The sequence below is a fragment of the Lactuca saligna genome, chromosome 2, assembly GCF_052625555.1.
Source record: "Lactuca saligna cultivar CGN05327 chromosome 2, ASM5262555v1, whole genome shotgun sequence".
NCBI lineage: Eukaryota > Viridiplantae > Streptophyta > Magnoliopsida > Asterales > Asteraceae > Lactuca > Lactuca saligna.
This window is the reverse complement of record NC_136418.1, coordinates 163,479,282-163,505,181: the sequence shown is the minus strand read 5'-3', so window position 1 is coordinate 163,505,181 and position 25,900 is coordinate 163,479,282. Positions and strand designations below refer to the sequence as shown.

The 25,900-nt window shown below is 34.9% G+C and overlaps 4 protein-coding genes across 5 annotated transcripts; 3 read left to right on the top strand and 1 right to left on the bottom strand.

Annotated features, from left to right (window-relative positions):
- Positions 1–6,071: 6,071 nt before the first annotated feature.
- RIF10 (polyribonucleotide nucleotidyltransferase) lies at positions 6,072–12,093 on the top strand. 2 transcript variants are annotated; one of them, XR_013677153.1, is made up of 22 exons: positions 6,072–6,434; positions 7,191–7,259; positions 7,435–7,541; positions 7,658–7,700; positions 7,805–7,888; positions 7,974–8,038; positions 8,143–8,299; positions 8,398–8,568; positions 8,652–8,915; positions 9,000–9,074; positions 9,156–9,269; positions 9,356–9,448; positions 9,552–9,730; positions 9,881–10,064; positions 10,152–10,272; positions 10,364–10,545; positions 10,623–10,717; positions 10,813–10,876; positions 10,982–11,035; positions 11,160–11,201; positions 11,293–11,701; positions 11,818–12,093. XR_013677153.1 is itself a non-coding variant. In XM_078981346.1 (21 exons), the coding sequence occupies exons 1-21, from the start codon at positions 6,153–6,155 to the stop codon at positions 11,614–11,616; spliced, it is 2,769 nt and encodes a 922-aa protein (XP_078837472.1). In that variant the 5' UTR covers positions 6,072–6,152; the 3' UTR covers positions 11,617–12,093. The 2 variants fall into 2 exon arrangements, 1 of the variants encoding a protein (XP_078837472.1); XM_078981346.1 differs by having other exon boundaries at positions 11,293–12,093.
- Positions 12,094–13,021: 928 nt separating this feature from the next.
- On the top strand, positions 13,022–15,506 carry EMB2775 (ATPase family associated with various cellular activities (AAA)). Its single transcript, XM_078981345.1, has 11 exons — positions 13,022–13,203; positions 13,308–13,418; positions 13,520–13,552; positions 13,649–13,817; positions 13,980–14,161; positions 14,266–14,402; positions 14,489–14,587; positions 14,683–14,752; positions 14,836–14,910; positions 15,007–15,052; positions 15,239–15,506. The coding sequence occupies exons 1-11, from the start codon at positions 13,120–13,122 to the stop codon at positions 15,295–15,297; spliced, it is 1,065 nt and encodes a 354-aa protein (XP_078837471.1). The 5' UTR covers positions 13,022–13,119; the 3' UTR covers positions 15,298–15,506.
- Positions 15,507–16,799: 1,293 nt separating this feature from the next.
- On the bottom strand, positions 16,800–20,713 carry CAT4 (cationic amino acid transporter 4). The gene is made up of 13 exons (XM_078981343.1): positions 20,212–20,713; positions 19,891–20,092; positions 19,722–19,806; positions 19,512–19,652; positions 19,192–19,407; positions 18,903–19,075; positions 18,768–18,834; positions 18,510–18,668; positions 18,162–18,420; positions 17,971–18,079; positions 17,731–17,843; positions 17,298–17,373; positions 16,800–17,195 (listed from the first exon to the last, which is right to left on the bottom strand). The coding sequence occupies exons 1-13, from the start codon at positions 20,378–20,380 to the stop codon at positions 17,036–17,038; spliced, it is 1,929 nt and encodes a 642-aa protein (XP_078837469.1). The 5' UTR covers positions 20,381–20,713; the 3' UTR covers positions 16,800–17,035.
- Positions 20,714–24,319: 3,606 nt separating this feature from the next.
- On the top strand, positions 24,320–25,570 carry LOC145030324 (uncharacterized). Its single transcript, XM_078978709.1, has one exon. It carries the CDS (start codon positions 24,320–24,322, stop codon positions 25,568–25,570), a length of 1,251 nt encoding a protein of 416 aa, XP_078834835.1.
- The last annotated feature ends 330 nt before the right edge of the window (positions 25,571–25,900 follow it).

Here is a 25,900-nt window from a genome sequence, read left to right as displayed (position 1 = left end):
TCAATAAAATGAAGCGCAAGTTATGAAGGAGAGAAAATGTTGATTATTTATCATTAGTTTTAAAAATTGCATATAGAAAGATTATTAGTTTTAAAAAGTGCATATAGAAAGAATCGAACCTGAGCACCTACCTACGAGCTTTACCAGAACGCTAACAAACTGATCCAGTGAAATTATATGCAACGGTTTAACACAAACACATATATATTAAGTATAAAACAAAATTACTTTTGGGACCCAAAACCATAACGAGGCTCGGGGACATCGCCCACCTTGCCCATCCTAGTGGGCCGGCCCTAAGTGAGTTTGTGTTCGATCTTGTATTAATGCATGCGTGTTAATGTTTATAAGAATGTATAAAGATAATGCATAAAATGTAAATAGAATGTAAAGAGAATATCCAAAGACAACCCTATGTTGTCTATAAAAGAGAATATTGTCATACCGACCCCCAGGGTTGAGTACTAGTGTGAGTATGTTCATGAGTAATCCAAAGAGAAAAGAGAATGGTTCCCGACACTTCCCGTAAATTTCATAACATTAATTCCTATAAGTGAGTCGTTATAACCATTCTAATTAATGACAAATTCGCATGTTTTGGCGTTTATGGATGCCGACGAAAAATAGAATAAGGTTTTCGTCACCCTAGACTGATTTAGTCAAGCTATAGCGAACAACTCAAGTGTGGGGTGTCATCCCCGTATAGATCTATACACAAAACCCCGCTCTCCTTCCAAAAGACTCTGATTATAACTACAGGCTACAATCCTACACTCAATAGGTGTTAGCCAACACGTCTCACTAGATCCTCAATCGAATTTTACGCGAGGAGAAACATATAAACTCATTATGGGCCCAATGAACCATGTATGCGGACCACTAAGTCTCACTGAACACGAAAGTCATTTCCAGGCCCGAAAGAAATTAGATTATATAACATGGTCCCAAAATATATGTAAAAGGACAACTAAGGCCCATTTCACATGTAAGATATTTAAAGGCCCAAGTAGCACGCAAATAGTATCCAAGGTCTATCGCACATGTTAATGGGTCAATGAGTCCCAATAAACATATAAATAGTATTCAGGACTTATCAAACATATTAATGGGTCACTAAGGCCTAATAAACATGAAAATGACCTAATTAGCCTGTTTGTTATTATATTGCTAGTTTTAGCTTAATTTTTTACTAAAATGATATAAAATGCCCATTTTTTATGTAAAAATGACACTCTTGGCTCATTAAGCCAAAATTTTACACTTAAGGCCCAATTTTAGTAAAAATAACATTTTAGGGCCTTTCAAAGACCAAGACTTGCATCTAACACAAGTATAAATACTTTGAGTAAGTTAAAAACAATTTTATGATTTTTGGCTTTTCCGTCCCTGTTGTTAGAAAAATTGTAGAAAATCATCGTAAATCGAAAATTGGATCCATAAACTCTGTAAGTTTGGAAATTGTGTCTACTTTGTTCACTATTTTTCTCATAATTTTTAATGTCCTCAAACCACTGTGAAATTAATCACCTTCACAGACAGGTCGGAGACTATTTCAAATATTATATGCAGTTTTGTAAAAATCGCTACAAATTGTAGAAAAATCGTATGAACATGTGAGAGTAGTCATGTTAAAGGTATAAACCTGAAATTTTTGCATGTAAAACATTTTTGAAAAATAATTCCATTAAGGTGGTAAAAACAGTCCAAGATTAGACCAAAACTTTTCTATCAAAGACTGATTTTTGAGTTTGAGTTATCCATGTTTGACACAACACTCATTTTTTGCTATTTTAAGTGTCTAAATCTCAGATCTACAAGTTTACATGTAATATATGTGATAACACATACTTTTCTCAAGGTTTTTATGAAGATCCAAGTGCTAAACTTCAAGTTCAAGTAAAACTCCAAAAGTAAAACACGTATCACAACATATGTCATGAAAACACACAAAATCATGCATACACACATAGATATACACAACACAACTTGTATTCTCCCACAAAACATTATGAAAATAAAAAAGAAGGGGGGTATGAACTCACATTGAGGTTTGGATTCGGTTTTGGTGAAGATGAGAGAAGATCTCGACCCTAGCAAGCTCTTTGAGAATTTTTTGAACTTAGATGGTTCTAGGGAGTTAGAACATGAACTGAAGCTATGTAAGGAAGAGTTTTTGGCATTAAAATGGAAGGTAGCAACTTGTAGGATATGGTAACTTACCAAGAGTATGAAGGACTTGATGAAAGCTCTTTGAAATACACCCACAACTCACGAAAATTTTGAGGAGAATAGGAAGTTCTTGAGAGGATTTTTGGAGTGTTTGAAAATGGAAATGTGTGTGGGTGTGTGGTGCTCTCGGTGATAAGTAGAGAGGAAAATAGAGAGACTCAAAAATGGATAATACATGGTGGATTACACCTAGAAACATGTGGGTTAAACACTTGGGTTACCACCAAATAATAGTGAGGTGTCACCTCTTAATTCCATGAAGTTTTCTCTTTTCCTTTTTTTTTTGTTGGGTCGAGAGGGAGAAAGAGGAGAAGAAATGAAAAGTGGTTTGGGCCTTTAGTGCTTATTTCATTATTATGAGGCCCAATTGGATGATTATCGACCCATTGGGCCCATATGAGGGTTCACGGCCCAATAAGATAAAAGAACTTGAGTTTTATGGCCCATTAGGGATAATTAAATCATTTATGGCCCAACATGGCCCATTAGGGATAAAATACATCATTCTGGGCCCAAATGGCCCAAAATGTTATAGTTCATGAACTGGGTCCAAATTAGAACCCAATTAGGGTTTTCTTGGCCTCAAAATAGACAACTTGAATGTTTATGGGTCCATTAGGCCCAATAAGAGGATCCTAGTCCATATTAACTTGGGTTGGGATTTCTAGGGTTTGTAACCCATATTTGAATATGTGAGATGTACTGTATTAGATTTTGAACTTCACTCAGGAGTTTTGATTCAATTGGATGATTTTGATTGAGCTTAGAGTATGTTATCCAGTTAGAGTACAAGTCTTACAATAGTTGATGTTTACATGAAAACAAAATTTACTAGCTAAAATGCTAGTTGTGACAAGCACTATACGTAAATTAGTTAATACAGGGTTGTGAGGCTCTACTTTAATTGTATCCTTCAGGTACGAAACTAAATCCTACCACAGTATAACCAGAGTCTCCTAGAGGGAGAGCGTGAGATTTGTGTATAGATCTATATGAGAATGACAATCCCACACTTGAACTGCTAGCTATAGTTAGCCACGCATGCTTGGGGTGAAAAATATCATACTGTTCCGACGCCTGAAGAACATCGTAGAGGTCACTAGGTCATATCAAGAATGGTTATACCAAACTCACAACAATATAAACTAACCATTTTTTTTACGGGATTTCAATTCTTCAAATAGTTTTATTTTAATTAATAGAACTACTATACAATATAACTGGAGGATTCCATGGAATACAAACACATGGTTTTATTTTAAGTGATAAAACTACTATACATTACTGGTGGTAGCCATGGTTTTCATACATAACAATACTATACATTACTGGTGGTAGCCAGGGTTTTCATACATAACAATACTATACATTACTGGTGGTAGCCAGGGTTTTCATACAGAACAATACTATACACTACTGGAAGTAACCAGGGATTTCATACAAGGGTTTTCATACAAGACAACACGATACAATACAACTGGTGGTAACCAGACATACATACTAATACTTTCATATATAATTACAGAATACAGTAATGGACATACATTTGGTCTTAGGGTTTAAGACTACCTTACATTGCTAAAGAAAATATTGGATTTTCTTGAGAAACAGACAAGCATATTCACATATTCAAAGACCAATTTTCTTTACAAAAACATTCTTATGAACCTACTAATTTAGATGTTGATACACTTTCAAAATCACTTGTATTTTCAGGGAACCAGTAGACAGGTACACCTGCAGGATTTTTAGAAGACGGAGCTTATAGAGTCGCGTCTTTTATACTTTTGTTATACATTTTGTTGTTATACAAGCTATGTATCGAACATATGTAAATACCTTAAATATTCAATGTAATGGTTGTGTTTACTTTGATTACTATGATGCAATTGTTGTTTTTGCCGTCTCGGTTTGGGGGTGTGACAGACTTAGTGTCTGTTGTGTAAACCGTGGTAACGATGGACTTCATGCCGATTCCTTAGGATGATCCTTAGGAATGAATGAACGAGGAATAACTGATTCTTAGGGTAGATCCTTAAGAGTAAGGAAGATAGTGAGGATGAGTAATTGGGTTGATTAATAATTATATTATTGTGGGTTGAAAACCCTATGTACTCACCAGGTTTCTCAACCTGACCTACACAATTTATTTATATCACAGGTGTTGATATGAAGTCACATTACACTAAGAGATTAAGGAGATATAAATCACTAGTGATAATGAATGTAAGTTATGTTTATGCTTATGTTCATGTATTGACGATGACATGCCAATGATTTAAATGAATAAAAATACATTTCTTCAGAAATGCTTTGATAACATATTTATCATGTTTTACTGGGTACAAATTCCGCAACATTTTTATTAAAAGAAGTACTCTGATTTATATAAAGCATAAACAAAATCGGTCTTTTCTAGCTGTGAAAATGGGGTGTTACAATTCCCGGTGTCGTGTAGGTTTTGCTGTAAAATTTCGATAGGTCATAACTTGTTCGTTATAACTCAAATTTTGACGTTCTTTATATGTACGGAACCCTTGAGACATGTTTTACACCTTGGTTAAGATTATTTATTCTAAATAATCTTTTGTCAAAAAATCGTTTCGACACTTACGACATTCAAATTGATTAGTCCGGATCTGCGGGCGTTACATTATGTCTGCAAGAAAAAAAATTACAAATTATTGTGAAGAACCTCACTGTCGAGTGGCTCTAACAGCAAGGTCTATTCGTTTAGTTGGTTAGGAAAAATTGACATTAATTACATATTGTGTAAGACTATGTCTGCCAATTTGTGGCAACAAATTAAGAACACGACAAAAAAATTAATGGGTAATATCAAGTAAAAATTAGACACATTGGTCACTTTCAATACGGGTAAAGTTGTAAACTGAATTTTTTCCTCTTGTGGTAGATTGGTGGCTGTAACCATGAATCTAAACACAAAACAGGAATGAGAAATTTGCATTTTATCCTTAATTTTAAATAATCAAAAGTTCTCCGTTATAAAAATATAATCTTTACCATTCAAATTACCTACATATCGCTAAATATGATTAGATATATAAAAATAAATGCAAATATAGAACCTTTTGAATGTCAAAAATGTAATTACGTAATATATAATCTCATAAAATGCATTACTTCCTTGTGTTGGTTTTAGTAAAAAACAAGACAAGAGACAACCAAAGAATTCCTTCGGTTGATATTTTACAGCATATCATAGACACAAAATTACTTGCAAGTTGCAACAATTATGTAGTATATAATCTCATAAACTGCATTACTCAATTCCACTTGTTTTTGCAATGTAGTAAACCAGATTAAAATCTCAAATCATATCAAATTAGATTTTAATTACAACCTATATCTTTATTTACCCACATTCTCATAACTTGAAAATGTCTTTTAGGAATTAAACCTGCACAACCAAGAAAAAAATGAAACTAAAAAAATCGAACATATTAGAACTGGAAGATACCAAATAGGCTATAGCTTCTTACCACAAATGTAATAGACAATGTTGGCCTCCAATCTAGAAGAGCGATAAAGAAGGAAAAGTTTTTTGTTTGTATGAAACTGAAATATGAAACCCAAATAGACTCCAACACTTTCACAAAACTGGATAATCGTACTCTTATAAAAAATTTAAATTAAAAAAAAAAAAAAGGTTTATATTAGAGATGGTGTAAATAGTTTGTTAAAACCTAGGAGTGAGGCTATGATAGATAGGGCCCAAGTGAAAGTGTCACTTGTGTAGACCCGTTAGTCCGTCTTTTCCACAAACTGGGCTGGGCCGGGGCGAGTAGATTTTGTGCACATGCCGCGCGCCAGCAACAACGGATAAGAGTTTCCTCCTCCATCACCATCGTCTTCACCAATCTCTCTTTCTCTCGCACACTGTCACACTGATTACTGTCGAAATGCTAGCAAGCAGTAGCTTCCATGGCCGACCTTATTCTCACTTCGCACACTCAACAACTAGTAGAGACAACAAACCCCCTATCTCCTCCTACTTCCCCCTTACAAAACCCCACTCTATTCCTTCTGTCTGTGCTTTCCTTTTGTCGAGAAGAATAACCTCGAATCGTTTCAAAATAAGGGCTCTAAATCGCGAGTCTAATGGTGACTCAGTCGCAGAAAAAGAAGCAATACCGTTTTTCCCTCACCGCCATTCCGTTAAAATTCCCGTCGGAGATAGACACGTAAGTTGGCCATTTCGGTTATGGTTTTAAGTTATTTTCGAATTGCGTAGGGTTGTGAATTTTCTCGGAAATGAATTTAATATATTGGATTGCTAGGTTTAGACGGTAGATACTAGCAAGGTGAAATTACATTCCGGTGTGTGGTGGTGGTGTAGTATTGTGTTTTGTTCTCTATTTTTTGCCTGCTCAAGCATTTCATTTCTTTTATGTGACACTCACACGACCTTGTGTCTTACGAGATTTGAACACCCAAGGTCCCAACTGCGTAGGATTTTATATTTTTGTAAGTTTGTTTAAATTTATATGAAACCGGTTTTGATGGTCTCTGAGGAATTGATTGGTGTGTTCCATGAAAAGGGACTACCATTTTCGGTTGCAAATGGCCATCAAGTTCCTCTCTTTCCATCAATCAAAAGAAGTCCATACTTATAGGTGGAGATAATTGCATTTCAATGTGGTGAAATGGCGATATAGCTAACAGTTGCCTTAATACTTGTCAGTTTTGCAATTTGAGGGGTTGGTTCCATAGTGGTAGGGTAGAAATGTATTTGATTTTAGTACATATATCTCTATCCAGTGTGAACTGTCTTGAAACTTGAAAGTGCTAGAATTTATTTTAGTTTGTTGGTTCATAGGTAGATGAACTTCATATTAATCATATTGTGTAAACATGGTGGCAACAATGGTTGTATTGTACAGCTTACAAGTATCTCTCATTGTCCCTTATAGCTCTCATATGTGTTCCTACTTTTGCAGATAATAGTTGAGACTGGTCAAATAGGAAGACAAGCTAGTGGATCTGTTATTGTAAGAGATGGAGAAACTGTAAGTATCAGGGAAATAAATGTGTTTATATTTTGCTTTGTATCATGTTATGTTACGACAATCGGGATTGCAGAAAAAATGTCTTTTCAAAAATCAAAATAGGTCATGTACATTTTGGAACTGCAAGTTTATGTATAATAATATCTCTGAAAAATGGATTATTTTATTTATGCAGATTCTCTATACATCTGTTTGTTTGTCTGATACTCCAAGTGAGCCTTCTGACTTTTTCCCTATGTCTGTAAATTATCAAGAACGTTTTTCAGCAGCTGGTAGAACTAGGCAAGTATATCATGCTTGTTTGCTTTTTTAATGTGTCAAAATTAACTAGCAATGCCTAAAGTTACTGTTCAATATCATTTAATACAAATATTCTGATCTTTATTTCTTGCTTCCAGTGGAGGATTTTTCAAGCGGGAGGGAAGGACTAAGGACCATGAGGTATTAGTTTGTTCTTAAATCCCTCAATAGAATGACCCTATTTGTTTTCAGTTTTTGTATTTACATTTTAGTTATTCTGAATGGTATTTATTACTGGGATACAGGTACTTATCTGTAGACTAATTGATAGACCATTACGCCCAACCATGCTCAAGGGCTTCTACCATGAAACTCAAATACTATCATGGGTATGTAGTATGTACTTTCCAAAAGGTCAAATATTAAAATCTCAGTTTTCTTTGTTCTTTTTGAGAATACTTAATGAATTTGTAGGTTTTGAGCTATGATGGTTTGCACCCCCCAGATTCTCTAGCTGTTACAGCAGCTGGAATTGCAGTGTAAGATTCATCAACAAATTAGCATTGCTTCTCTTAGATCACATCATCAGTTTTTCTAATTTCAGCTACGTAATTATAGTTAATACCTTATTATGTACAAACAGAGCTTTGTCAGAAGTGCCAAATACAAACACTATAGCAGGAGTTCGAATTGGTTTAATTGATGATAAGTTTGTTGTGAATCCAACAACAATGGAGATGGAAAATTCAAAACTAGATTTATTGTTAGCAGGATCAGAAAGTGGGATATTGATGATAGAGGTTGTTGTTAACTCCTCATCATTTAAATAGATAGTCAGTTTGATAGTTACTCATTCTGACACTAGTCTTTTATGTTTCTGGACTTTTATCTATTTTAGGGTTACTGTGACTTTCTTCCTGAAGAGAAGTTGCTTCAAGCAATAGAAATTGGCCATGATGCTGTAAGAGGCATATGCAAAGAGGTGGACAATTTGGTAAAGAAGTGTGGGAAACCCAAAATGCTTGACTCAATTAAGTTGCCTCCACCTGAGCTGTATAAACATGTGGAAGTACGTGTCTCTTTTCATCTTTTTGAATATATATATATATATATATATATTGATTTTATATAACTGATACTATAATGCTTCAGGAAATTGTTGGTGAGGAGTTGGTGAAAGTTCTGCAACTTAAAAGCAAAATACCAAGAAGAAAAGCGCTCTCATTGTTAGAGGAAAAAGTTATGTGTATACTTACTGAAGAGGGTTATGTTAGTAAAAGTGAAACTAGTGTTGGTACTGAAATAACTCCAGACATGTTGGAGGATGAGGATGAAGAAGAGGAATTTGTTGTTGATGGTGAATTTGATGAAGGGGATGTTCACATAAAACCTGTCTCTAAAAAACCGGTTCCCCTGGTATCATTTCATTACCATTTTTACCCTTTCTTTTTGCTAGTTTATCACCTACATGATTACTAATTATCCCTCTCTCCTATGTAGTTTTACGCAGAGGTAGATGTGAAATTGGTGTTCAAAAGTGTAACATCCAAATACCTTCGAAAACGAATAGTGGAGGTATGCACGTTGACCATGGTTTTATATTACAAAACTTTACAAATTGGCCATCTTTTTTATATTTTGTATCTCTTGATTAAGGGAGGAAAAAGAAGCGATGGAAGAAGTTCAGAGGAGATACGTGTTATTGACTCAGAATGTGGGTTACTTCCTAGAGCACATGGAAGTGCTCTTTTTACACGTGGGGAAACACAGGTCTGTGCTAAAAACACAAGTGTTGTAATTTTTATCATTTGTTCCTCATAATCTTTTTTTTTCATGTCTCTTGTGCTACAATACAGTCGTTGGCAGTTGTTACCCTTGGGGATAGACAGATGGCGCAAAGAATAGACATCCTTGCAGGTGTAGAAGATGTGAAAAGGTTCTATCTTCAGGTATGTATCAGTATGACTATTTGGATAAATGTTATTTTGCAATATATGCAGCAGTTAAGTTGATAAGTTTCCAAATTGTTGAATATATACTATACAACAACAGTATTCATTCCCACCATCTTGTGTTGGGGAAGTTGGGCGAATTGGTGCACCAAGTAGAAGAGAAATTGGTCATGGTACCCTTGCAGAAAGAGCCCTTGAACCTGTGTTGCCTTCTGAAGAGGATTTTCCATATACTATACGTGTTGAGAGTACCATAACAGAGAGTAATGGATCTTCAAGGTGCTACACTACTACATATATATATATATATATATATATATATATATATATATATATATATATATATATATATATATATATAACAAATGCATTTGCATGAAAATAAATATATTTACAAAACATTGTTTGACACTCATTTGTTGTGTATAGTATGGCATCAGTTTGTGGGGGATGCCTGGCATTACAAGATGCTGGAGTGCCATTAAAGAGTCCTATTGCAGGTATAGCAATGGGACTGGTTTTGGACACAAAGGAATTTGGGGGAGATGGGACCCCACTTATTTTATCTGACATCACTGGCTCTGAGGATGCTTCTGGAGATATGGACTTCAAGGTCTTATTATTATTATTATTTAATTTTAAAAACAAAATAAAGGAAGGATAGGGTTTACGAACTTACTAGTGACTTTAATGATTGCAGGTTGCTGGAAATGATGATGGAGTAACTGCATTCCAGATGGATATAAAGGTAGGAGGAATCACTTTGTCAACAATGAAGCATGCTTTAATGCAAGCAAAGGAAGGGCGAAAACGTATTCTTGGTAAAATTTATAAAAGATACTCAATCTTTATCTTTTTAAATGATGATATGTTTGTGTTGTCATTTTGCATGATTGTCTTTTATATTTACAGCTGAGATGTTGAAATGTTCCCCTCCTCCTTCAAAGAAGCTTTCCAAGCATGCTCCACTTATTCTTGTAATGAAGGTTAAACCTGAGAAGGTTAACCTTATTATTGGTTCTGGGGGTAAAAAGGTGAAGAGTATTATTGAAGAGACTGGTGTGGACTCTATTGACACACAAGATAATGGAATAGTAAGATAAGCATGACATCTTGTACTTTCATGAAATCTCATTTCTCACATGTCTGAATGGGTATGGTATTATTGCAGGTTAAAATAACTGCAAGAGATATGGCAAGCTTAGAAAAGTCAAAAGCTATTATCAGTAACTTGACCATGGTTCCGATTGTTGGTGATGTATATAGGTAGGTATCTTTCTTTCTGTCTGGAAATGAATAATTGGCATTAATTTATTATGTTAGTTTATACGGGATTATGTATTTGTTTGGTTTGTTATCAGGAATTGTAAAATCACATCCATTGTTCCTTATGGAGCTTTCGTTGAAATAGTACCAGGACGTGAGGTAGAAATGAAAAATTCGTGAATTTACATGATTAATTTGTAACTATTTATTTATTTGAATTTTGAAAATTGAAATGGAATTTCACTCCTGTCGACTCCATTTCAGGGACTTTGCCATATTAGCGAGTTGAGTCCAGATTGGCTGTCAAAACCTGAAGATGTAAGTGCTATATATATATATATATATCTGCATATCACCTCCTTGTATTGTTATAATGAATAAATATTCATGAGGTGCTGGTGTTGGTGGTATGATTAATTTTATTTTAATTTGTTTTTTTCAGGCTTTTAAAGTTGGAGACATTGTTGATGTGAAGCTGATTGAGGTTTGAGTTTTGTTTCCTTGGGCCGGGGTTGTATGATTGTGTGTAAGGAGTAAGGATGATTATATTTAAATTAGTAAAATTGTGATTACAGATCAATGAAAAAGGGCAACTTCGTCTAAGCCGAAAAGCGCTGCTTCCAGTTCCAGAGGGGAGTACAGATGGTGCTGCGACAAAGGAGAGTGGGAGCCCACAGAAATATACAGAGAGAAGCAAATTTAGACGAATGGGTGATGGAACAGGAGAAGAGACTTCTTCAGGTCAACGCAAAGATAAGAGCCCTGAAGGCGTGTTTATCAAAAGATACGTTGGGTCCGGGTCCCGCAAAAGCGAGCAAAAAACAAGCACCACCAAACCTGATACCCCTGCTGCTGCTGCATCATCTAATGAAAGTGGAAATACACTAGTTAATGGATAAAAGTGCAAATACGTTTGGTAAAACAGTAATTTCACATGAAAGCTATTATGGATCAAGACCTGCTCTAAAACCAAAAAGAGTAGAGGTACCAACTCATTAATTTTATAGAAATGTGACCCGAAAAGCTTCCCAAAATAGAAATGTTATGGTAAGGAGTTAATGTTAATGAAAGCTTGACTGGTTGGTTATTTATGTTGCCAGGAGTTGTGATTTAGGAGGGAGGAGGTGTCATCAGCCAAGAAGGGGTGCGGGGATTTGTATAAACTAACTTAAACAACATTTTTCACAACACCATCCAAAGACCAAAGTTGGGGTGGGGGGACACTAGAAACTCTAGTTATAAACCAAACCAGCTACTGACGCTGCTCTATTTTTGTCTCACAAACCAATAATGTGACTGACTTAAGGCTGTTTGTTGTTGTTATATTGTGTTCAATCAAATTGGTATTGGTGCGTGCGTATTGCAACTTCCGCTAATTGTCATTCTAGTCATACAATAATATGGATGCATTTGCACTTTTTTTTTTTTTTTTTTTTTTTTTTTTTGATTTACAAGATCCCAGCTAGGAAAATAATGTGAACTGGAGAGTTGTAGATTTTCTATTTTTGTTGTCTATGCGCTACATTTACTTTAAAAATGAAGATATGATGTTGGCCATACATGCACAAACTATTCTAGAAGTGACATGGCCTGTTATTTATCCTATCAACTTGTACATTAACAGTGTGTTTGGCAGAACTAATAGGTTATTGAAGTTGGTTTCTAAAATTGTAAAATTGTGCTATGTATTGAAAATTTTCTTAAAAGCTAAAAACTAAAAACTCTTAAAAGTTTGTTATCGAAAACTTCCTAATTCTAATACTAAACATTCTTAAGGGCTTTTAAGGTGACATAATAATACCGTGTCATCAATAGCTAAAACAAAACATTTTTAAGTTAGAAAGTTCAATAGCAAAATACACAAAATAAATAAATAAATAGATAAACATTATAATTCCATGTCGTTGCTCTAAAATTTGCGTTTAGTGTATACACAATATATCGCGAGATTAGCATGTTATTCTAATAACAATATACCGGAGGAAATGTAGTTTTAGTTAAAAAGACAAACCGAATTATTAGTTTGCAGTTGGAAGAATAGAAGTTTGTAGACACGTCAACTTACTAGGATTTTAATTATGGTCATAGTAGTTTTGATATTGTGTACGAAAATAATTAAAATGGTTTATGATAATCGTTAGTTATTGGAAAGTTTGTTGTTTAACTATTGTTCATTTAGCTATAATCAACAATCCACATCCAACCCATAAATTTTACACTAATCACGAACACACAAATCACAATGACGAGTTGACGACATGCACGATTTGGGCCCATTGCCAATGGCTCCTTTAAAATGGCTCCAAGAACAACCCCTTTACTGCTGGCTTGCTCATATCATTTCCCGCCAGTTCTTCGCTATCACAATTCATACGCACACATCCTCTCCGTCTCCTTGAAAGATGCTTTGGGTGGACAAATACAGACCAAAATCTCTGGACAAGGTTCTTGTACACGAAGATGTCGCTCAAAATCTCAAGAAATTGGTACTCCTTAATACACCCTCTTTAACTTTCTGGAATTTAGTTGTTTACCCCGAAAACTAGGGTTTCTCATTTAGATCGTTGTGATATTATCATATATGTATTAGGTCACCGAGCAGGATTGCCCACATTTACTCTTCTATGGCCCATCGGGTTCCGGGAAGAAAACCCTAATTATGGCCCTTCTCAGGCAGATGTTTGGGGCTAGTGCCGAGAAGGTCTCTCTAAAATCCTATCTCTTCTCTCTTTTGTTTAATTTTATGTCCCTCTAATCGGATGATGAAAATGTCTGTTCTTCCTGAATTTGATTAATTTACAGGTGAAAGTGGAGAACAAAACCTGGAAAGTTGATGTAAGTATCCCCTTTCTGAATTATTTGTTATTCCTGATTATGCAGAGGTAACTATCACGCAGTATATAACAAGATTGAAACATGGCTCTTTTGCAGGCTGGAAGTAGAACTATTGATTTGGAACTGACGACTCTTTCAAGCACCCACCATGTGGAGCTGAACCCAAGTGATGCTGGATTCCAGGATCGTTACATTGTTCAAGAAATCATTAAAGAAATGGCAAAGAACAGACCAATTGACGTTAAAGGAAAGAAGGGTTTCAAAGGTTTGCAAACAAGTATTCTTATATATATATATATATATATATATATATATATATATATATATATATATATATATATATATATATATATATATATATATATATATATATATGTGACATCTGTCCTACCAATATGCTCATGGTGTTTCATATATGCTGTATCAGTATTAGTACTCAATGAGGTTGATAAACTTTCAAGAGAAGCACAACACTCTCTAAGAAGAACAATGGAGAAGTACAGTGCCTCCTGTCGGTTGATCCTATGCTGTGACAGCTCATCAAAGGTTACTGAAGCTGTTCGCTCTCGTTGTCTTAATGTGCGAATAAGTGCACCAAAAGAAGACCAGGTCAGTATTTGCAGTTTCAGTTTTAGTAGGAATGAATAACTGATTGATTATACATAGGAATATTAATAGGGATGTATGCCAAACTTGTTTTTTTTTTTATTCAGATTGTTAAGGTTCTGGAATTTATTGGCAAAAAGGAGGGATTACAACTTCCTCCTGGATTTGCAGCTCGCATAGCAGAAAAATCTGGTCGGAGTTTAAGGAGGGCTATATTGTCATTTGAGACGTGTCGTGTCCAACAGTTAAGATCAGTTATTTCTTGTGTTTTCTTGTGGTGTTTTTTAAAGGAATACTAATATGAGACGTTTTTTTTTTTTATTCTCATAGGTACCCTTTTACTAATAATCAAGTAATCCCCCCAATGGACTGGGAAGAATATGTATCTGAGATAGCAGCTGACATTATGAAAGAGCAGAGCCCTAAAAGGTTTATATCTTGTATGTTTATACATATTGTACACTATATGTATATGCTTTCATTATATTTTTTTTACTTATTTTTATGTGTATATGTTTATATAGGTTGTTCCAGGTTCGGGGGAAGTTGTATGAGTTACTTGTGAATTGTATCCCTCCTGAAGTTATATTGAAGGTTATAATCTCTCCTCTCATAGAACTGGTCTGAATTTAGTTTTGCTGTAATTGAAATTGAAGATTTTTTTTGTTATGTATCAGAGACTGCTTCAGGAATTGCTGAAGAAACTAGATTCTGAGTTGAAGCATGAGGTCTGTCATTGGGCAGCATATTATGTGAGTTCACTGTTCTTGCTATTGTCCCATTAAAGATTTTCTAAAACCATTATTCTTTTAGTATTAATATATATATTTTTTCTTTTTTTCTTTTAGGAACATAGGATGCGCCTTGGACAGAAAGCCATATTTCACATTGAAGGTACATCTATCTATATTCTCTTTTGAATTTTATAATAATTTATAGCGATTGCTATTAACCATGCATGCAGTAGACTGAATTGGTGCATTGACCAAGTTTTTATCTTTTATACCTCCTTGATGAAAAAGGAAATGTTGCAACTTTCAAGTGAAAAGATTGATGTTTTATCTGTCTTGTGATTTGCAGCATTTGTGGCCAAGTTCATGAGCATCTACAAAGGCTTCCTTATTGCGACATTTGGCTGAGCTCAACCATCATGCTTTATGAACCTATTATGCTTCAAACTTCAATTGACTTGTTAAGAACACCCCCCCTTCCTTTTTATGTTGTTTTCTACTTCATCTTTTGAGGTTAGGGAATAGATTTTGTAATGGAATGTAAGAACCCTTCTATATGTCAGTTGTAAGTTATTGCAGACTTTTATGTGTTGATTAAAATCGTGTTCTTCTGTTAAGTTTGGTTTATAAATTTCTTTGTTTACACTAGAATTTTGAGATGTCATTAATTCAACTTTTATTAAGTCAACAAATTGTTCGTAAAATAATGAATTTGGATATTTGGAAGCACCCCCAATCATCACAAACAAAGAAATATTACAACCATCCTTGTCTCGTAGGCCTTTGTACAAAAACTTGTGTAAAAGAGGTTTTGAAAGGTATAGAGAAAAACATGACAGAGATAGAAGTAGAGATCCACAGAAATACTGGATAGGACAAAAAATTCTGATCCGATTTGAAAATTGGTTTAAACCGAAACAGATTTGCCAAATCTGGATCATATTAATCAGATCCGCCAGATTAGGACCATATTCATATTCTGCGACTGCAGCTGAATTTGACCCCAGATCAGAAACTGGATTGGCCCAAATCTGGATCCAAATCCACCCAAATCAGATAAAAATGGTTTGAATCCGGATTAGGACCAGATCAAAATCCAACTGAAACCAGATCCAGGTCGGATTTGGTGTTTTTGCACCTACTGAAAGAAGGAAAGGATAATAAAAAAAAATATTGGAAGGTAGTAAAGAAAAATAGCCAAAAAAAAAAAGCGACTTGTTTAAAAATAAAGGTAGTTTAAATCCGTAGCCAAAAATGAAGTTAGTCCGCTTTGTTTTCAAGAACTTTTTCCCAGAATTCGCAGACGGATTGATCATTTTGTGATACTTGTTGAAAAATGATAATCGAGTGAAGAGACGTCTATGAATGGTAACGGAATGTATCAAAAGATGCACCACAGTGTACGGGTATTATTAACATTTGGAACTTAGTTTAAAACAAGAGGATTTTTTTTTCAATACAAATATTGGCAAGTAGCAAACATGCTATCAAAACAAGATTCTATGGATTCAGATAACAATACTTAATAAGGATGTAAAACAGATTTGATGATTGAATGATTGATAATAATGAGTTATTATGGATTAATGATGGGAAGTGTAATTAATGAGGGAATGTCAACATCACGTAACACACGATTGATGATATTTGATTACATAAGATGAAGAAAGATATTTATGTAATAGAATATTGATTTCATAATGAGGCAAGTGGCTACACTATGTCCGCCCTAGAAATGTCTTGTAGAGTTTTAGTTAGTGGTGCCTGTCAGACTGTCAGTTGTTGAACATGGATGGTGGTTGCTGGCTTCAGACTGCAGTATGTGTCAGGAGTCATGTTCTGATTGATAATGGACTCTATCTGTATGTATGTAAACTGAATTTTTATCAACAGAAATAAATTAACAGATCTTGCCAAGGTAAAACACTACAATTCTTTAAACTACCGTAGAAGAAATTATACATTACATTCTGGAATTCCCGACAGGGAATTCCACAAACCCTAGTAACAATAATAATTCAATAAGTAAATACATATATGTATATATAAATAAATATTTACATCAAATAAACATTTCCCTTGGCACATATATTACAAAAAGCTTTTTAAAGTACAAACGTTACTATTTGATGCCAAACAATCTGAATTAAGAATTCAATGATTCGGCACTGCTCTTGTAAATTTCATCCACATGAGCTGCAGGTACATAAACTGCATGTTGCAGGGAGCTATGACTCCGCCCATAAATCACATACACAAACACTCCAATTACCAGCCACACCGATACCCGCATCCATGTATCCGCCCTACAATATCCCAATTGTATCATATCATATCACATCAAAAAACACTTTTTTTTTTTTTTTTTTTAATGTATCATTCTTAAAAACTAATATAAATAAACTCACCCAAGATTTAGCAGCAAATATACATTGATGAGAATCGACAGGATAGGTAGGAGAGGAACAAATGGGCATATGAAACCTGAACACAAATAACTAATCCTTAGAATACATATATGGCTAAATGCAAGAAATAACAACACACTTGTATTTTTTCTATATTCTCCTTCAAAAAATCTACCCAATTGTACTTCCAATTATTTTCTTATTAGGGCAATTTCTACTCGATTATAGCTGTGAACGTTGCAATGTATTTTAATGAAATTGCTACAATTTTTTTTCATAGTAGAATGTTATAATATGAAGAAATGAAAGTAAGATGCTTATAACGAAACTATTTCTTGCATTCAACCCCAAAATCTATTGACCATCAATGAGAAGTCAATTATATATCAAATCCAACAACATTATCATTCAGATTCAGTAACAGAAATATTACCGCCTGAGTGCCCAAAATTATGTCTGGCTTCATCCTGGTCTATACAACTTAGCACACCTAGACCCAATAATAACAGAAGTCCACCAACTCCACATAGTGTCAACCGAAAAGATCTGCCCATATCATACAACCAACAAACTCAATAATCCATCATCACAAATCTTACTTTTTGACCAGAATCCCATTTAATATGGGATTTGTTTTTAATTTTGATAACACAGAAATTAAAAATAAACCAACCTAGGAATGCCAAGATTCGAGGCTGAATATGTAAGAATCAATGCTCCAATACAAGTAAGTATTATAGCCCACCCTGCAATATTTCTTCTCTTGCTTTCCTTGCATTTGGCTGGCAAGATTCACATAATTTTATTATATAGCTTTTTAATGAAACATCATCATTTAGCAATTAAGGAATCTGGATTATAAACCTTGAGCTGATATTTTAGCAATTAGAGGATATTCAGCTGATGCTTCTCCTTTTTTAGATATATTTTTCTCCCCAGTCTGACTTTTGCTAATCTCAACATCAATTTCCTCGGTTCTAATGTTGTTACTATAACGCAAAGAAACCGAATCTATTGCTGCTTGTAGTGATGATGGAAGTGGGACCTCATCTGGCGGGACATACCTAAGTATCAACACTGAAACTGCCACCATTGTGAATGCTAGAAGTGTACCTACACTCACCTGCAACATAAATGAACTTAAACTGTTAAACACCTTGTTCAATATTTTTACTTATGGATTCATTTCAAGAAAAAAAAGATGCCACATACCATCCCTGCCAGCTGTTCAACATCCATGGCAAATGCCAAGGCAGCAGCAATCACACCAGTCAGAATTGTGCTCTTCACTGGAACTTGTGTGCGTTTATTTACTTCTGAAAAGAATGATGGGAGTAAACCATCTCTGGACATTGCCATCAAGATTCGTGGCTTCAAGACAACAAAAAAACAATTAAGTCAGGAGACACAAAAACCAATAGAAACAAGTGTTTTTATATTTCACGATAAAAAAAAAAAAAAGATGCTTACTTGAGGCAAAAGTGAACCCATAAGAGTCGAGCATAGAGCAGTGACAGCTCCAATTGTTATGATATACCTGTGAAGTAATTGATTTTTAGCATATTGAATCTAACATTCATTTTGTGCACATTGATTGTTACTTACACTGCCCATTGAACACCATGACTTGCAAATGCAGAAGAGATAGGGGTGTCAGGATCCATGGCATAATATGGCACTAAACCAACAATCACTGCAGACACCAACATATATAACATGCAGCATATAGATAGTGCAGCTCCAATTCCCAAAGGCAGATCCCTTTGAGGGTTCTTCACCTGTACAATTCCTTCATAAGGTTAGTTTAGACATTTGACAAATACTAGTCATATATGTTGCAATTTTCAAGGGAGATGGAAGGAGTATATAACTATATATATAGATGATCATGTACCTCTTCTGCTGTGCTGGCAACTGAATCAAACCCTATGTATGAAAAGAATACAGTGGAAGCTCCAGCAAGCATCCCATCAACTCCAAATGGAAAGTACCCAACAGGAAGTCTATACCCGATCCATCCACTTTTGAACCCTAGATATCCACCCGCTAAAATAATAAAGATCATAGCACATATGTTTGCAGTCGTGACCACTGATTGCACGAAAGTGCTCTGCAACATTAAAATTTCATAAAACAAACATGTTTAACAACAGTTCCACCACAACTAAGTGAAAAAAAAAAAAAAAAGATCTTTAGAAGAAAATGGAGGAATACCTCTTTGATTCCAACACATAGTAGCCCTGTAACAATAAACACCAAGAAAGCTGCACAAGGGTCGACCACAATACCAAGTGAAGGAATAGAATAGCGTGCAAGAAAAAATGGTAGACTATCTGGGCCTCCAAAGAGCAATGCCTGAACGTAGGAGAAATGCCGATTAAGTCCAGAAAGTAGTATCATTGCCTATTATTTTCATATACATACCAGATTAGGAGAAATGCCACGAGCAACTGCAGATCCTCCAATTGTATATTCCAAAATCAAAGCCCATCCGATTATCCAAGCAAGACTGAAAATCAGAAAATGGTAATATCAGCATGCAAGATTTTTACAATATCATAGCTTATTAAGAATTTGAAGATGAAGAACCTACCCTTCTCCAACACAGATGTAGGAATAATGATAGGCACTTCCAGCTGAAGGACAGCGACTTGCAAGCTCAGCATAACAAAAGGCAGAAAGAGCAGCTGCTATACCAGCAATAAGGAAAGAAAAGGCTAAAGCAGGGCCAGAATGTTCTCTAGCAACTGTACCCACAAGAATGTAAACCCCAGCTCCGATTGTCGAACCAACACCTGATAAATTTCGTAATCCCAATATTAATACAGATCGTTCAATATTGAACGAAAACGAGAGGATTTCAGAATTTGAAGTATGATAAAATAACAGAATTCTCTGTTTCGTTTTTGTTTACCTATGGCGATGAGATGCGCAATCGATAATTCCTTAGCCAATTGATGATGGCCTGTCTCTAATGACTTCGAATGAACCGAATCAACACGTTTCCTCCTCACCAAACTTCTTAACCCTGACTTTCCTCCATTACCAATAGCCCCCTGATTTGACTCAGCAACAAAACCCATCAAATAGAAAACCCAATCTCAATTACAGACAACTGGGTATCGGAATCAACGCCCGGTTATCAACGGTATCTGAGTCTTTTTTGTTCTCCGGTATTGGTTTATTTGGTCACGAATCTAGAAAACCTGCCAGCATAATAATGAGAAACAGAGATCTAGCTATCTATATCTTAGATTCAAGATAGATTCTTAAAGATTCAATCCTTCCCCCTAATACTAATAGGGATGGATTGGCTGGCAGATTTGGGTAGATATCAAGACGCAACCAAACCAAACCAAGCCTTGCGTTGCGTATCAATGGAGAAAGCGTCAGGATGGTTTGTCTGGTTATATGCTGGCTCTGTATTATAAATATAGGCACTGTTGTTATTGGATGAACCGGGCCCATTATGGGCGGGCGGTCCTGAATTTTCTATTGTTTGTTTGTGTAGTCTCTTGCTTACGTTCATTCATTCCTAATCCTCCTGCCTATTGCTTTTTCATTGATTCCTAATATTATTTCGTGAAAAGAAAAAAAAAAATACAAAACATGAAAGGAGACCCATTGTTTTTTGGTCATTTCACACATCATCATTCAACAAAGTTAGCTTCTGTCTTCTGAAGATATTATAATGATAATCGAGTAATATACAATTTCAATATAGTGCTACACAATGACTGGGTCCACCCTAATGAACATGAATAAATGAAATACTTGTTTATTGTTCATTTTACACATACAATTATTTACGGTTCAAGGGATTTTCAACATAGTACCTATAGTTTTAGATTTTACAATAAAGTCACAAAGTTTTAAAAGATGAGTTGATTAGATGGATATCAAATGATTTGAATCTTTGATTTTGATTGTGTTTTTGTACTTCTTTTTATCAAGGTGCGATTTTAAAGATTTGGTGTGGAACGTTACACTTTGAACATCATCATGTATTCATGTATCTATTAGATAGAAGATGAAAATGGTTATAGTAATAATGATAATAATGATGAACTTGGACTGATAATTATTTTGACAAAAACACAATGAAAATGGATGAGATAGTTGTAAATGGTTGTGATGCTGATAAAAGAGATGGACAATGACCAAATAAGAATCAATAATATCTAGCTCTACGCTTTGCTATAGCCTTTACGTCAAAGTTGACACCAAATCATCTGTTAGACAACTAAGTTGCTTGTAATAAAATCACATGCAACAAACCTAGTTGTTTGAAGCTCAACTCTCCAAAAGCTTCAAATAATATCATGTTTTAAGTTTGATTTTTAGTTTCATGCAGCTTACTAACTTTTAACAATTTTTGTTTGTCGTTAGTTTGGTGTTACTATAGGTTTTTGAAAAACAATAGTCATGAGAAGTCAACTTGCGTAATCTCAAGTGTAAAGGGATCCAAATATTAAAAAAAAAAAAAAATTACCCCCTCTTCAAAAAAATTATTGGATCCGCCCTAGGATCCAATATGTACCTAATGTCGATTCTTGCCCCCCTAAAAAAGTAAATTATAGTGCTAGAAAAGGCAAGAACTTAAGTCATGATGGCCAAAATGAGAACTCTATGAAGCTATAGGGGCCAATGTGAAGAATTGAATTAGATATTGGTCCATGCAGGTAAGTAATAATTGGGGCCTTTACCAATATTAAATGGAGTCAACATCGGTATTGCTAACTTTCTTTCAACTAAAACTAGCAATGCCATGTCATTTATTTCTTGCAGTTCAAAGGCTTTATAGTGTGTCCTTCTCATTGGCCTTAGTGTTGGTGCTGCTAATATCACTTCGGGCTAGCTGTGTATTTTTTTTTGGTGACAATATCTTTCTATAAGGCCATTAGATGTATGTATGTATTTTCACGCACAAGAATTCTATGTGGTGTAGCTAGCTTTACCGATTCTTTCGGGGATTATGATTGGCTAGCTCCAAACTCTCATTGGTTTTTTTCTCTTGTTCACTAGCATCATCCCCAAACAAATGTATTGTGAACACACTACAAGAAATATATCCTTTAGCGGCGACACTATTAGCGGCGACTATTGGCTTTACCGGCGACTCTAGCTAGAGTCGCCGGTAAAACCAATAGTCGCCGCTAATAGTGTCGCCGCTAAAGGGTTGTCACCCGAATCCGCACTTTCCCCCTACATTGCATCTCAACCGTTCGATGAGATATCCAATCCAACGGGTGGGGTGCCTTATCCGGTCTAACCTAATACCGGCGACACGCATGTCGCCGCTAAAACTCTAAAAAAGTCGCCGCTAATTGTCTGCTAAAAATGACGCGGTACCCTTCCCTCCAGTTTGTCGCCGCTATTAACAATTGTCGCCGGTATTGACCCTCGCGTCGCCGCTAAAGGTGTCGCCGCTATTGATGATCGCAGATAAAAAAAAAACGCACGCAGATTACAGTTCCTTCTTCATTTCCCTTTCTGTTTGCTTCGAGTTCCTTCACCATTTTTCCGATTTCTTCTTCAATCTGCTTCTTTCAAGCAAATTTCTCCCCTCATTGTTTCAAGCAAGTGTCCCTAGGTGTGGTTAAAGCTTTGGGATCAATTTCTACCTCCATTTCTTGAAGAAAGGTAAGTTTTATTTTGATGATTTCATTTTTGTGTTGTATGAATGATAATAAATTGCTCATGTTCTTTATTTTTGGTGGTGTTGTTTTGGATTAGAAGCATTGTTCCAAGCAAGTGGTTAAAGCTTTGGGATCAATTTGTAGGTGCCTCCATTTGTTGAAGAAAGGTAAGTTTTTTTTTATGATTTCTTTTTTATTTTGTATGAATTTTGATTTGTAGCTTTATGTAGGATTGAATGATAATAAATTGTTCATATTTTTGTTTTTGGTGGTATTGTTTTGGATTAGAAGCAAGTTATTCAATTTTTTGTTTATGGTTATTTAATTGCAATTAGTTGTATAGCTTCAAGTTGTATTTATATGTGAAATTATGTGATAATTGTCATATGTGAAAATTGGATTGTATATTTTGTATTTTTTTGAATATATGTGAATTTGGTATATATATTCCAATGTATGTGTGTTTGATGTATATGTGGTATATTAGTAGAAGTTATATGTATTTGTTATAAGTAGAATGTTATTGTGTGTATGTGAATGTATGTATGTTTGTTGTAAATGTGATATATGATTGTGAAACTTTTGTATTTGGTATAAATAGGATGTTATTATGTATATATGTGAAATTATGTGTATTTGGTTTAAATAGGATGTTATTTTGTGTGTATTTGTATTTGATGTATATGTGGTATATGTATGTAAAAGTATGTGAATTTCACCTTCTTATGTATTATGTAAAACTATGTGGTTTTGGTATAAGTAGGATGCTATAATTGAAATAAAAAAAAATACATTATTTTTATAAATTGAAAAAAAAAACACAAAAAAAAACTATAAAATTGTTTAAAAACTTATATACAAAAACTAGAAAGCTTCTAGTTTTTACCCAAGCTAACTCCAAATTAATTAACCAATAAGTTATATAGTTAACTTATAATTGGAAAAAAAAACACAAAAAAAATTATAAAAATCTTTAAAAACTTATATACATTTTAATCTCGACGGTAAAAAAAACAACACAACAACATAATACGTATGTAAAAGTATGTGGTTTTCTTATAAGTAAGATGCTATAATTGAAAAAAAAAATACATTATTTTTATAAATTGAAAAAAAAAACACAAAAAAAAACTATAAAATTGTTTAAAAACTTATATACAAAAACTAGAAAGCTTCTAGTTTTTACCCAAGCTAACTTACAAGTAATTTTAATTAAAATTAATTAAAAAAATGCATAAATAAAAATTTTTAATTTATTTTTTTCATTTCTTTATTACTTAATTTTTGTATTATTTTAGATGTAAAAAAATGTGGATTGAAAAAAAAAACAATGCTAATTCTGTATACTAAACTCTAAACCCAAAATTATGTTTCAGCAACATCATGTCTATTGATAAAAGTTGGACTAGTAATCCATATCGAAACCATCTCGAGTTCCAAGCAGGACTCAAAGCTTTTATTGAGAAGTCGAAGTTGCACGTTGATAGTAATGGTAAAATCAGATGTGCGTGTGAAAAATGTGATAACCGTTACTTCAAGTACCCGACTGTAGTTGAACGCCATATATTTATAAATGGTTTCAGTAAGGCGTACAAAATTTGGATCTATCATGGTGAATCTTTTATTCCTCCCGTCGTCTTGCCAAGTAACGAAATGGCCGATTTAATCGACGATGTGATGTGGGAGTCGAGAGAAAATGATACCAACCTCGATGAAGGAACCTCGAATACAAGGGGTAGCGGTGTGGATGATGATTTTGCACAGTTGTTGGAAGAAATGGAAACTCAATTGTATACTGGTTGCATCTTTTCTTCCCTTGAGTTTCTAGCAAAGTTAATGCATATCAAGGTGAACAACAAATGGACTGATAGTTCATTTGATCAACTCCTTGAGCTCTTGCAATTAGCATTTCCCAAAGGCAACAAGGTTCCCCTTTCACATTATCTAGCCAAGAAGAAACTAAAGTCTATTGGCCTGGGGTATGAGTCGATACATGTGTGTAAAAACGATTGTTGTCTCTTTTGGAAAGAACATGATTCACTGCAAGTTTGTCCCGTTTGTAAAGAGAGCCGATGGATCGATAAAAACACCAAGGGTAAGAAAGTACCTCATAAGGTGTTACGGTACTTTCCTGTGACCCCTAGACTACGACGTTTATATTGTTCGAGGCACACTGCCAAAAATATGATTTGGCATAGTACCAGACGTTCACAAGATGGTGTGATGATTCATCCTGTTGATGGGGAACATTGGCAAGATTTTGATAAAAAATACCCCGACTTCTCGAGTGAACCCCGTAACGTACGCCTAGGTCTTTCAGCTGACGGTTTCAATCCATTTGGAAACATGTGTAATCCACATAGCACATGGCCGGTCATACTCACCACATACAATCTGCCACCCTGGCTTTGTATGAAAGAGTCATCATTCATGTTGACTTTGTTGATTCCAGGACCGAAAGCTCCAGGTAAGGATATGGATGTTTTCCTTAGACCGTTGGTGGAAGAGCTTAAACATTTGTGGAACTCAGGCGTACGTATTAAAGATGCGGCGACAAACACATTCTTCACGATGAGAGCTATGTTGTTGTGGACAATAAACGATTGGCCAGCTCGTAGTAGTTTATCGGGTTGAAGTGGGCAAGGGTATAGAGCATGTGCTACTTGCAATGAAGACACTCCTTCGTACCGTGCAACAAACAAAGTCGTATACATCGGTCATCGTCGTTTCCTAGATGCTAATGATCCGTTAAGAAAGAGGTTGGACTTTAATGGGATGGAAGAGACAAGACCCGCTCCGAGACACTTTAATAATGATGACATACAAGAGCAACTAGGTCGTCTACTAACTCGTAAACCGGGTAAACATCCTGAGCATGGAGGCGGGGAGCCAAAGCGGCAAGATTATGAGTTGAACTGGTCGAAGCGAAGCATTTTCTTCGAACTAGAGTATTGGTCTTCTCTA

Coding starts and splice junctions, on each gene's coding strand:
- RIF10 (XM_078981346.1), top strand. CDS start 6,153: ATGCTAGCAAGCAGTAGCTTCCATGGCCGACCTTATTCTCACTTCGCA. Junction 9,449..9,551: donor TGAAAAGGTTCTATCTTCAG/GTATGTATCAGT, acceptor ATACAACAACAG/TATTCATTCCCACCATCTTG. Junction 11,036..11,159: donor GGCTGTCAAAACCTGAAGAT/GTAAGTGCTATA, acceptor TGTTTTTTTCAG/GCTTTTAAAGTTGGAGACAT.
- EMB2775 (XM_078981345.1), top strand. CDS start 13,120: ATGCTTTGGGTGGACAAATACAGACCAAAATCTCTGGACAAGGTTCTT. Junction 13,419..13,519: donor TTGGGGCTAGTGCCGAGAAG/GTCTCTCTAAAA, acceptor ATTAATTTACAG/GTGAAAGTGGAGAACAAAAC. Junction 14,403..14,488: donor GAGACGTGTCGTGTCCAACA/GTTAAGATCAGT, acceptor TTATTCTCATAG/GTACCCTTTTACTAATAATC.
- CAT4 (XM_078981343.1), bottom strand. CDS start 20,380: ATGGGTTTTGTTGCTGAGTCAAATCAGGGGGCTATTGGTAATGGAGGA. Junction 20,093..20,211: donor TGCGCATCTCATCGCCATAG/GTAAACAAAAAC, acceptor GAAATTTATCAG/GTGTTGGTTCGACAATCGGA. Junction 18,835..18,902: donor CATGGTGTTCAATGGGCAGT/GTAAGTAACAAT, acceptor ATTACTTCACAG/GTATATCATAACAATTGGAG.
- LOC145030324 (XM_078978709.1), top strand. CDS start 24,320: ATGTCTATTGATAAAAGTTGGACTAGTAATCCATATCGAAACCATCTC.